This window comes from Scardinius erythrophthalmus, assembly GCF_964197995.2.
Source record: "Scardinius erythrophthalmus genome assembly, chromosome: 1".
NCBI classification, from domain to species: Eukaryota; Metazoa; Chordata; class Actinopteri; order Cypriniformes; family Leuciscidae; genus Scardinius; species Scardinius erythrophthalmus.
Genome location: NC_138221.1, coordinates 47,932,774 through 47,946,132, shown reverse-complemented (window position 1 = coordinate 47,946,132; position 13,359 = coordinate 47,932,774). Strand labels below are relative to the sequence as shown.

At 38.7% G+C, this 13,359-nt stretch overlaps 1 protein-coding gene across 9 annotated transcripts in view; it reads right to left on the bottom strand.

The window, feature by feature from the left end:
* rbfox1 (RNA binding fox-1 homolog 1) overlaps positions 1-13,359 on the bottom strand; it is a 291,777-nt gene that overhangs the window by 253,509 nt on the left and 24,909 nt on the right. For 3 of the 9 annotated variants that reach the window (XR_014030472.1, XR_014030473.1, XM_081370507.1), the window contains exon 1: positions 5,658-5,916. The exons of 5 other annotated variants lie outside the window; for them this stretch is intronic. Coding sequence is in view for 2 of the 4 variants with exons in the window: in XM_081370507.1 (XP_081226633.1) it covers positions 5,658-5,702 (45 nt within the window). In the remaining 2 variants the exon portion in view is untranslated. Of the gene's footprint in view, positions 1-5,657; positions 5,917-13,359 lie in introns of those variants that run through there. One more of the 9 variants, XM_081370505.1, reaches the window with a different exon arrangement.

Genomic DNA, 13,359 nt, shown 5'->3' with positions numbered 1-13,359 from the left:
CTAGACTCCTACTGTTTGTGGCTCGATTATGGAGAACGACAGGGAGACTGGGGAGGTGGGAAACTAGTGTTGTCAAAATACCGGTACTATACTGAAAATGTGACGGTACCAGCATTTCTGTAGCACCGGGTATATTCGGTACCCAGTAATAGGCAGCTGCGTTAAGTCGCTTCCATGTTTATCTAAGCACGGGGCTCCAGACTTATTACTATGAGCACTGTAGCCGATATATACCACGAGTGTCTGTGTATATTAAACTGCAGAAATACTATTTAAATATTAACATTGTTTGCATGTTCTTTGTCTCTGTGTGAATGAATGGCGCAGACGCGCGGTGTCATTTACCACACATACACACACTGTTTTCAGTCTAGCTGCTGCCGGTCACGATATGATGACATGATGAAATTCATCTCCAGAGCCACTCTGGGTCATTTTACCGTTTCATTTGAGAAAAACTATCGTCATATCATACACACACAGAAACTCAACGGTCTTCGCGGCAACCCGTCAAAATAAAAGTTCGGTTTAACTTTGCGTGCATGCTGCCTGAACCCGTTTGTTTTGCGAATAGCTTACTCTTATTCCAGGCAGGATCACGGTCCTCTTGAAGCCAGCACACATGATTATGTTTACAATTAAGTTATTTCAATATAACTGCTAGCCTACTTGCCATTAGACTACAGTAACTCTAGGCTTTGAGTTCCTTTTATGACGTCACGCCCAGCCTAGTGGAAGGGAGCGGGAGTGCTTAAAACCACTAAAAAGTACCAACTTTTCATTATTATATTCAGCATTTTGGTTTGAAAAACATACAAAACAGTGGTGGGCGGTTTTTATCTTTATGTTTATTGCATTTTCTTAATGAAAAATTTTACCTGCAACTTACACTTTAACTAATTCAATTCAATATATGGTGTAACGACCCTTTGCGTTTAAAACGGCTTTTGTCCAGGTACACTTGCGCATAGTTTTTCAGGTAGCTTTGCAGGAAGGTTTCTTCAAGCATCTCGGAGACGTTCCCGCAGTTCTTCTGGATTTAGTTTGTCTCAGTTTTTTCTGTTTCTTCATGTAATCACAGACGGACTCGATGATGGTGAGATCAGATCATACCGACTGTTGTCAGACTCCTTGTGCATACAGAAATCTCACTGGATTATTACAATTAATGGCAAAAAGAATGTTTGGAAATGTAAACTGATATTTCCTACACACTACAGCAAAAGATATAAATAACTGACTTAAAACCATTTTTTTGGGGTGTATTAACATGCCTAAGACTTTTGCACAGTACTATACTTATACTGAAAAATATTTCAGTAAGAAGAGTGTAATTAGGGCTGGGTATCTTTTGAATTTTAGCGATTCCATTTCCAATTCTTATCGATTCCAAAATGGTCAAACATTTAGCAAGATATCAAACATATTTATTTTGTGTCTTTCTGCAAAACATTCTGTTGCAGCTGAATACCATGAACAAAAACCAGAACAACTAACTAATATACGACAACTAACTAATATAAATTTCAAACATTATTAAATACAGTCAGTAATACAATAAGAACAAATAAGCAAATTAACAATAGCAGCACAAATAAACACAACTGAACAAAGTTCAGAAATCGAAATCAAATAACATTGCATAGTTTTATTTGTACCATTTGTACCACCAGTGCAACAAAAGGATGACCAGAAAGGATTTTTTTAATTATCTAGAAGAAGAGATTGTCATAATGTGCTAAAAAAAAAATGAACGGGCATTACAAATGGTCCAAAGGGGATTGAATTCTGCAGAGGAGATATAATCTTGCACAACACCGGGCAAATTCCACTTAGGTCTAATTAAATCACTGTTTTGTTTGGCCATCTATGATTTCGTTTAACACTGAAAGGTGTCACCACATCTTCATCCCTTTATCCTCTCTTAATGGTTTGACAATATAGAGATAGAGATTGAACTCTGCCCACCGTGAACATAATTTCAATTACATTAAAAATGTCAACACAAATAACTGTGCCAGCATGAGATCTACAACTGAGATACTATGTGCTGGGGGTGCTTTCTTAAGAGGATGATGCAGGTGCTAAATGCTAATGGCTTTGAGCGCTACAATCCACGGCCAATTAAGATTTGCAAATGCGTGTTTATCAATGCAAACAGAGTTGGGATTAAAAACAGATTATCCTGAAATTCATTGCCACAAGGGCCAACATACACCATTACATTCCAATAAACTGGTTTCTTCCCCAGGCCAATAAGCATCTCCCTCCCTGAGGCTATTAAGCAGCTATTCTGTCAGTCTTCTTCATTCACAGACCTTCTACAAGCAGCAGTATCGATTGCACTGGAAACCCTTAATAACCCAGGACAACAAACAACCAACATGGATACTTTCTTCTTGAAACTGCAGTTACAGTTCGCCCTCTGGGATTACACAATAAATCACTTGCTTATCGCCTAGCACTAGGCTTCTTGGTTGGTACATCACATTAATGAGATTCATCACATGTCTGTGCTTTTAAATCTCTATCATGCACTGAGAGAAAAGACCAAATTTGACCAAGGCGGTCTAGACTGCATTCTCAAACAGACTGCTTTAAAAACCTTTATGGAATAATAGAGAGGGTTAAACAGCTTTGTATGGAAGTCAATGACAAACGTCATATTAGTCAATGCAAAACTTATCTGTCATGTTCTCTCTGGAAATTACTGTGAGCATAAAGAATAAAAATGTGACTAATGTATCAAAATTAAAAGGTCAATTAATATTTTTTTTCATGTATGAGCTTCCCCCTTTGCAGGATTAACCCATGTCTTTCCTCCACATAACATCCTATTGTTTCACATAATCTTCCATATTTCTCCACGGCCCATTTAAATTTAGCATTGTGAAACAAAATCAAATGACTGGAACTGAATTTGCTCAATAAATTGAACAGGCAGGCCAGTTACAGTTATGTTATTTTAATGCATAATGTGCATGAATTTCTAATTATTAAAAAATGTATCATTTACCATTAAAAAAAATAAAATAAACACTACAATTTCAAAGTAACAACTCAAAGTTCTTAGTCTACAAAAAAAGAAAAACAAGTGTCATTATCTGCATTCATAACACAACCAAACAACGCATTTGAGACATAAGGTACTGCTTTTTCAGGAGCTTTATAACTTAAGGACTAATACTCCATTAAATCACAGTCTGATGAAAATAAAAAGAAACATTGGCAGGTAAAAGAGCCTTATCACGCTTTATAAAGACAAAATCATACAAATCATTTCCTTCTCATGATTTCAATACTGTCAGGGCAAAAAGAGCCAAGTGTTCTGATTGGGCAGGTTGACTGACAGCATTTAATCAGGCCTTATAATTTGCACTGCTCTATAATGTCCTTCCTCTGGTAGCAGCTAGAAAACTATCTGACATTACAAGTCAAAGTAGACTATATTTGAAGGAAATGGATTTTGAAACTTGAGCTCTGCTTTTTATTCAGAAACCAAATTCACCAGAATGTCACAAAGCTTGTTTCTATATGCTATGCAGCAGACATACAGTACTGTATCGCATATAAACGCAGAAAATAAACACACAAAAAAACATAAAAATCACACAAAACGGATACTGCCAATCAGAAACTATTTTTCCTGTTCAAAACATTGAGAGTGTAACAGAGTTTTCCAGGAAGGTGTTTAAAAGTTCATCTATTAGTGCCAAATTCATTTGGTGTGGAAAATAACACCACAAATCATCTGAGACATGGAGAAATCATACAGAGCGTTTTGACATATTGTTGTGCCATGGATCTTGGCACATTTTCTTCCATTTGTTGGCACTGTGTCATAGCCACAGTGATTCAGTCTCCATTTGTAGTAAAATGAAAAACATCGGCATTGTGTAGGACCTTATATGGGCTCAGCTGTTGTTTTCTGTGCATAATATTCCTCTGTGGGAAACCACGATTTTAACCATTGACTCCAGAATGAAAATTGGTCTTTTGCCATATACTAAGCAGGGTGCAGGGAGCACTCCTTTATTGAAGCTGGCCATTAAGCATTACAATTACGAATCAAAATTGTAGGTTCTTGTGCTCTTGTGCCTATACGGCTAACAAATGAAAATAGCAGATTCTTAATTGCCTTATTACACTATTAGTGTTAGTTAAACACAAAATGCCTCCTCTGTCACACAATAATGTTGTGTATTGAGCAAAAAAAGCCTGGTTTCAGGCGATCTAAGACATTATAACTGTCATATCACAAAGCTTTACGTAAGTAGTCAGATGTGGCTCGTTTAAACAAATGCAGGACATAAACACAGATCAAGAGTGGCTTAGCTGCATTCCACTGTCACTGTACAACTCAACATGGTGCAAGATAAAGCACTGTTTTAGAGTCAAAATCTCTGACCATACATTAGTGACAGTGGAATTAGTCAGACTCAGAGTAAACCACTCAAGTGAAAGTGTCTCTGCTGTTAACCTGGGAAAGGTTAAGACCTGTTCGCAGGATGCTTCAAATAAACCAGAGCCTGATTAAACTGGAAGTTACGATCGCTCTCATAAAACAGAACCCAGGGTCTGTGTGTCCACAAATACCTGTGTAAATCACACCTGCCATCATAACTCAGCTGAAGTAACTGTAATGATAAGCTGGAAAAATGCTGTATTATATTAAATAATAATAATCACATTTCAAATTAAAAACACACCACACCACAAACGGTTCACACATGGCTAGTACACTAACATACGTACACTGCATACTACTAGATTGTATAAGAGGGTGCAGGGTACATTTCTCAAGCTTTTTATTCTCTATATGAAATGAGGTCTACATATGAGAAGTTTTGTGCTCAAAGCAGTCAGTTTGTGTCTAACGTCCACGAAAGACTACTCTATTCCCTGAGCATAAGGCAGTGAGAAAGCAGTTATCAGTCTGTCTCCAAGTGACAATCTGAAAGGCATTATTGTTTGTCATCTTCTTTGTAACCCTATTTCAGATTTCAACATCAAGTAGCCTACATTTGCAATGCACAGCTTTCTTCCTGACTCCCACTGTCAAGCGCACAGATGCATTTATTGATTTCAGTTTGAGAAGATGAACTTTCCAGTCGCAGGTGAACCAGCAAAGTCCTTGGAAATAACGCAGAGAACTAACGCTGTAACATTTAAATCCCAATGATCTCAAGCCTGTTTAATCAAGCAGATAAAAGGGTAACTTTGCAAGCTATAAACCACATCTTAACGACCACAAAGTCCTTTAGAAATGGTATCAGTGTACTGGCATCGACCATTAAAGAGAGTGCATGAGATATGGACCATTCCTTAACTCAAGAGATCTCTGAGAGCATGCCTGAACCCAAAACACATGCCATGCAGAAAGCACCGGTCTCTCTCTCAAGTCCCTGAGAAATGTCCCTCAACGCCACAAACCTCAGGCGTGCATCAAGATGCAAGAATACAAGCCAAGCTGTTGAGATGTCACCACTAACCTTTGATGTTGCAATAAGGCTCAAGCGAGAGTCGAACGAGAAGAAAAACGTGTCGGCTGAAGGTTTAACGGCGGCACACTGAAAACATCCCACGATTTCGCGTTCAAATTCCTCCTCTAACCAACGTGCTCATTTTCCTTTCTCCCCACCGCTCATGTGTCTTACCTGAAGGGCATCTCCCACGACTGCAATTAGCTGCCAAGATTTCATTGTGGTCGGGCAGCGAAAACGCAAAGGAAAAGTGCCTCCTGTTTTCTCAGTGGAGGTAAACCGATTGCGCGCGGAGAGAGGCAGAACGGGCAACGGAGAGCGCGCGAGTGGTAGTCAGTGGACCGTATCCACGTGGTGCCATGTAAATGACTGCATCTGTCACTCCACGCGCCTGTGCCACAGTCATCCTTGTGATCCTTCTCAAGTTCACACCATTGAGCCTGACTTTGGCTCAGGGGTTTAGTGTAAACAACTCGAAAGTGATGCACGGAATCCTACAGCTTTTCTGCACCACAAGTCGATCTAGTTAAGTGGCAAATGCTGAGCTATGCATTCGGGCTGAAAGTTATGTTCTGTATAGATACCAGTTTCTTTTACAACCTAAATATATGAATGCATTCAGTTAATCTTAAATAAGATCCATTCTGTATGTATTCTTGCAAAACCATTAGAAGCGAGCGATGGAAATGAAATAACTGCCACATACCCTGACCCCAGAGATGACAGCAGATGCTGAAATTAATAAATAAATAAATAAAAATGTCACAAAAATAGGTATAGGCGTATTTTCCAATTGTGTGCACTTGTATTAATCTATTTGAAATAAAAGCTTAAACTTAAAAGAATACATTGTTTAAAAAAAACACATTAAAACTGATAAACAATTATTTTAGTATTATTTAGTATAGCCTATACAAATTATACAATTTTATTTAATTGTTTTCTTAAAAAAAAAGAAAAAAGAAAGATAATTAAAGGGTTAGTACACCCCAAAATAAAATGTCTGTCATTAATTACTCACCCTCATGTCGTTCCAAACTCATAACACCTTCGTTCATTTTCGGAAAACAAATTAAGATTTTTTTTATGAAATGGACTATTTTAATGATGCCTTGACTCTTTACTACCTTTCTAGGCCTTGAAAGTGGTAATTTTGTTGTAGTCCATGGGGGGTCACAAAGCTCTCAGATTTAATTAAAAAAAATATCTTCATTTGTGACCCTGGACCACAAAACCAGTCACATGGGGAATTTTTTTTTAAATTGAAGAGTTATGCATCACCTGAAAGCTGAACAAATAAGCTTTCCATTGATGTATGGTTTGTCAGGATAGGACAATATTTCGCCGAGTTACAGTTATTTGAATATGGAATCTGAGGGTGCAAAAATAATGAATTTTAGAATTTTTTTTAGAAATTTAGTTTGCAATTGTGCTGTATTCACTCACAAAAAATAAATGTTTTATATATTTACGGTAGGAAATTAAAAAAATATCTTCATGGAACATGATCTTTACTTAATATCCTAATGACTTTTGGCATAAAAGAAAAATCGATAATTTTGTCCCATACAATGTACTGTTGGCTATTGCCACAAATATACCCGTGCTACTTGTGACTGGTTTTGTGATCCAAGGTCACATTTGTGTTCCGAAGATGAACAAAGGTCTTATAGGTTTGGAACAACATGAGTGTAATTAATCACAGAATTTTTATTTTTGGGTGAACTAACCCGTTAATAATTCAAATAATAATTGTTTTGAAGTAAATTTGATTACCAAAGTGCATGCATACAATTTATAATGCCTAATTGCTGTTACAACCCAAAAAGTGGGATTTGTAGGCCTGCTCGACATTAATTTACACCGTACATGGACAGTCTGGTATGGTGTTACGCTATGGTTTGGGAACATAACTGTACAGCTTAAATCTAAATTAGTACACCTGGTGTTGACAGCATTAAAATATTCTTCTTGCCCAACCATTTTCAATCTTAATCTTCAATACTTATATGAGAACTGCATTCTTAATCAGGTACAGAAAATTGTGGGGGACCAAACTCATTTCTTGTATTCACAGTATGAACTGCTTCCCTCTGGTATAAGATACAGAGTCCCAATGTGCAAACTAAACCAGTATAAGAATTCCTTTGTACCTGTAACTGTACGTATGTTGAATAAGTGTTTATCCTGATCATTGTAAAGTCTAAACTGTCTTTTATATGTCCATGCAGCAACATGTAGTCCACAACAAATTTCCTTTCAAGGACAATAAAGTATACTACTACTATATTTGTAATTATTATATTTCCCTTACAATGACATTGAAACAAAGTGTTCCAACACTCCCCGCTCTCTACTACTTTACTTTGAGTGAAATTGAGTAAAAACAATAAGCCCACTTTCACATCCATATCTGTATCATTATCTCCTTAACCATCTTTTTTTTATCCTCTTACAGATCTGACAGATATATATTGCTGTTGGATAGCACGTGAATTCCCCCATATTAACCCTGTTGTATTAAGTAGCCCGATCAAACTGCGCCCTGCCTTTGATATGAAATGCAATCACAGTAGTCAGTCTCATGCCTCTTAGCAGTCACTGCTGATAAGTTTAGCATGAGGCCTCTCCCGGACTTACCCCATCCCTGGCATGAGGTCGAGAACTTGAAAGGCATTAGTCGACTGCAAGGTCCTTGGCAACTGTGACATCTGACAACCACATGACAAGAAAATATCTCCCTTTTTTTTCCTGGTGAGCAGCAGGAGGCTAGTGTAGATCAGTGTGATAGCAGTCACCGCTGCAAAATCCCGGTGACAGTCTACATAAATTGGGTTAGCAGCAGCCCCCACAGAGCTGCATCAGGCAGGGAGACTAAAGGACTTGTCATAGGTGACCTCTATGTAACTACATCCCTGCTGCTTTGAAGTGCCGTGAGACATGATGTTTAATATGTATTCCATCCTGCCCTGACATTCCAATTTCTTAGCGCCTCACAATGTTTATTAGAGTGTTTTTATGCATGCAGACTTTTATCATTTCATCATGAGCACAGTCATCTGAACGTTTATCCCCCAAGTGCCAAAATTATGAACTAATAGCCCTGGGATGTTTATTAGCTGACAGCCGTCCTTCAAGCAAAACTCATCATGTTTGGGGAGTCTAGCATTCAAATTTAAAAAAAAAAAAATCATTTTTAGACCTCCAGTGAACTGGTGCTTGACTGAAATAAAATGTAACAGCAGACTTTAATCCTTTCATCTAAGAGACACCATAGAGCCCCACTCGTTTTATTCTTTTCTTTTTTTTTTTTTTTTTGGTGCCATTCCTCAAGCCGTGACGCCATTCCCTCATGCATTAAATACCCAACGCATTACAAAATAGGCCACCTTGTAGGGCCCTGCATGTTAACACACAGCATCCCACTTTAGGTGCAAATGAGAGCAAGGGGACAGGGAGAGGACAGAGGCTAGAGAGATGGACAGTTCCGTACAGTGGATTAGAGATTCTTCCTTGGCAACATTTATGGTTATTTATGAGTCTCCAACACAATATCGGTAATGGGTTACCGTTCATCCAGGTCTCCCCGGGCGCACCCCTATACGTTTACACAAATTAAAATTGGCAACATGCCATTTGTTTCCACAGCGCCTTTTCCTTCCAACCAGGTCGCTAATGGGATTATTCAGTTCTTGTTTTTATGAGCACAAACAATGTTGGAATCATCAGCGTGCCGTAGATCTGTTACCCTTATTTCCACTTTCTCATCTTTTTTAATTAGATTTCTGACTGATTTGTCCCGTGCTGTGACTGACAGATGCCCGTACGTGGTTATCACAGGCTTACTATTTCACGGAAGGCACGCAGGCCAGTTAGCTGCACATATACTGTAGCGCGTCAAGGACGACTCTTACGATAAGCTGATAGAATCTGGGCCGTAGGTAGCAGAAGCAGCGGCAGTCTCTATAAATTGTCATTATTGAATATGCTGTTCTTCATGCCCATGCGATAAGAGTGCATTAAATGAGAGGGGTGCACAATGCCAGAGAGAACTGAAAGGAGACATTTCGATTTCATTTTCATCTGTTTAATTTGTTCCTATTACACGCAACAGCTCTACCTTTGTGCTCGGGCCTCCGAATCGGTTAAGTAATAATTGTAACGTTGACATGTTGAGCGATGACAAGGCAAAGCGGTCGAGGAGATTGTTGGTCACGTACAGTATATCCAGGAATAAGCTAAGAGGATTTTTCTCTCTCTCTGCAGCTCCTGCCGGGGGGAGGGGGGGGGGGCTGTCTCATCTCTTCATTGTCTGTGCGGCTGTTGAATCTGCACAAATTATTTATTCTCCATTCCCGTAATTACCTCCTCCTTCTTTAAATAAGAGACACCGCTTGATCGCCAAATTGCCTGATGGTGACAATAACTCGTATTTGTCGGAAAAGTTCAAGGGATGTGGCTTTCCATTGTGCAATAAAAAAAAGAAGTCAATAGAGAGATTAGCGTGCACTGAGAAACTCAATATATATTCAAATATGAATAGCAATGTGATTCGGAGTTAGCCTTCTAGACTATTATCTTAGGATAATCTCATCAGATTCTGTTTATTGCTTTCATTTATAACTCTGCCGTCCTCCCCAATTCAGCCCGCACTGTTTCATCATCTTATTTACTTAGAACAACTTTGAAGCTCTTAACAGTTGCTTTCCCATGAGAGGCGGTCAGGGCCTCGACGCCCCAAGCTGCTCCCCACCTCAGAGCCTAATTGAGGGAGATGGGTAATGGAAGTGACTTCTCTGCCTTGTGAGAACGAAAATTCCATCTTGCTACTAATCCACGACAAACTCTCAGGTTCAAAACCGTGTGACTCACCGGCGGAGCCTTGGCAAGAATTAAGATTGCAATCTATGGCAGATGAATGCTTATCTAATTGAGCTGATACTTTATGATTTAAATTAATGAGGCGAGAGGCGCCGTGACAGAAGCATGGTGTTGTTGCTTTTTAGCCGTTTCGCTCGCAGCCATGTAATTTTGTTAATACGCAGATTGCCGATACCAAACCGCAGGAATACCTTTGGGATCATGCCGTAACCACTGTCAGTATGATTGAAATGCAGTGGGGCTTTCCTCCGTGCACTGGGTGGGTTGTCGATGGGTATACCAATCGGTGGCCTGTCTTTGTAAGACAAAGGCAGCATGATGAATGCTGTCAGGCACGTTTAAAGCCGCCATCTCGATTCCGTCCCACATTCCACCATCTTTCCCTAAAACAGGGATATGTTCTTAATTCTGGAGTGGGGCCACGGAGCCTCATCCATCAACGTGGCAACACATGGTGCAGCACTGCTCATACCTTTACAGCCAAATCAATAAAACAATTCCAGCCATCTCCTTCACACTCCTGAGTTTCACAGTGATTATCTCGAGCAGCATTCATATTTCTTCCATTTGTGTATAAAACGCCTTGGGCATCAGGACAGAATGTTGAACATAATATTGATGGATGCAAGAGTCATTGACCTCTATTCCACCATGTTGTGGGTGCTGAGGGCTCGTTAGAGCTCGCTGAAGAAATCTCCTGCAATACGGGAATGGAGACTGATGAAGAGAATGGGCTTTTGTGTTTTCTTCAATGTGAGCAAATGATGTCTTGAGGTCTCAACAGGCAACGGCACAGAAAATGAGAGAAGGAGAAAAAGAAAACGAGAATGTGTGTCAGCAGTGGGCGGATGTGGGCCAGGCACCAGATCATTTAGTACTGAAGGCTTCTGCTATCCGTTAGCATTCCTAATAATCTCAATGGAAGCAGTCAATCTGAAAAGTGCCATCTTGGAACCACAGAATTTTCTTAACCAATCGGTTGAGCCATAAATGCCATATGACCAATGACACAAACAGTCTCAAACACTTCCCTACTTGAGGTGCGTTTCCCAAAAGCATTATTAGCCAACTATATTCGCAAATTCTGTCGTTATTTGGTGAGAAGAACAAAATAGTGAAGTTTTCCTCAGATGGCAGGTTTGTTTTTACAGCAATAATCTTGAACATGAATCGAGCTCAAATCTTTTCATTACCAAAAGCTATTACTCCAGCACCTGTGTAACACGTTTAACGACAATACTATATTGTTTAACCAACACTGTTTGTTTGAATGATGGATGTGTGAGAAAATTACTGTAGATCCAGGTTGTGAGTTAGTTATTTCTGCAACAATGCAGTGAATGAAATGAGTACACGAAATGGATGAGAAATGGACAAGATATATATATATATATATATATATAAATATCCAAATATATATATAAATATCCAAATATATATATAAAATATAAATATAAATATAAATATATATATATATATATATATATATATATATATATATATATATATATATATATATATATATATATATATATATATATATATATATATATATATATATATACACATCTCCACTTATTAGTGTGTTATCAGGGCGTTGTTGTGATATCATAATCTTTTTTCAAATGATCTTCTTAACCAATTAGCACGATGCTAAGCTAGTTGCCTGATGAAAAACATGTCATTATCTTGATGTCTTGCTAATCAAAAAAGTTTATTTTAAACAGTTATGCTAAGCTAGTAGGCAAAGCTGTTAGCTTGCTAACCAAAGGCTAACTGAAATCACAAAGAAAGGGAAATGTTTCATTTCACCATGTTTAGCTTTTAATGAGATATGTCATTCAAAAGACATATTTTATGACACACCCTAAAACAATTTTCTAATCGGCACAGAATAGAATAAGCCTACACGTAAAAAATGTCTCAGCCAATGGAATGGCTGTGGGGATGATAGATAGGATTTTGCACAACAACATCATCTAGCGATTAGCAGCTGCTAACAGGCTAACCAGCCAAACAACAGCATGCTGCTGCACCAAAGCCGTCCTCACCACATCCTGCCCTGATCAATCCCTGATTACGATTCACCCACGCAGAGCGTTTACTGCGCTTGATAGAATGGTCTGGCCTCTCTCTGATAACTTGTATTGGGAAGTTAAGTCAATTGAAACTCTGAGCTGTGCTTTAGAGTGACAGGAAGAGAGAAGTGGGAACTTTAGGATGCCACAACGCACTCCCCATCCCCAACGACATTAAAATATGAGAGTTAGTAATAGCAAAGTAGGGGGACACAATATTACTTTCTTAAATTATGTATAGTCTGTAATACATACACCATGATAAACAACCTTCATGAAATATTTAACCGGCTCCCCTCCGATCCACTCTCATTCACTCCATTGATATGACTTTCCTCTTTAATAGTGCGGCAGCAGCCACATAATAACCTTTGTCGTCGGAAACATGCTGTGCTGTGCGTGCGCCACCGAAAAGAAGGGAAAATAAGAAGGGGAAAAAATGCACTGCTAAAATGTTTGCTTCAAAATTCATAAAGCGCATTACTGGGTGAGATGGAGCGTGAAAGGATTCTATCCAGTGAACACACATGCAGGCTACACTGGCTCAGAGCATATACAGGCCTGGCTGCTGTTTCCTACCCTCATTTAATTGCATGTTTCCATGGTTACTGCCATACTTGGGAAAAAAGACAATAAACAAAAACAACAACAACAACAACCTAAAAATATTATCATCCAGATCGCTCCGCCAAAATAAGGCAGGGGCGAAGACGCTACAAAATATATAAGCTCAATATTTATTTTGACACGGTGCTATTGAAAAGGAAGTCCTTTGAAAAATCAAAGTCAAAGGCTTATGTCTTTGAGACAGTAAAAACTTTGCTTAGTCACCTAGGAGACTAGCTGTATTTTTAGTCATGTAGCCTCTGGTGTTTTGCAAACATATTTTTTCCTTTGTAACGGATTTCTCATTTGGA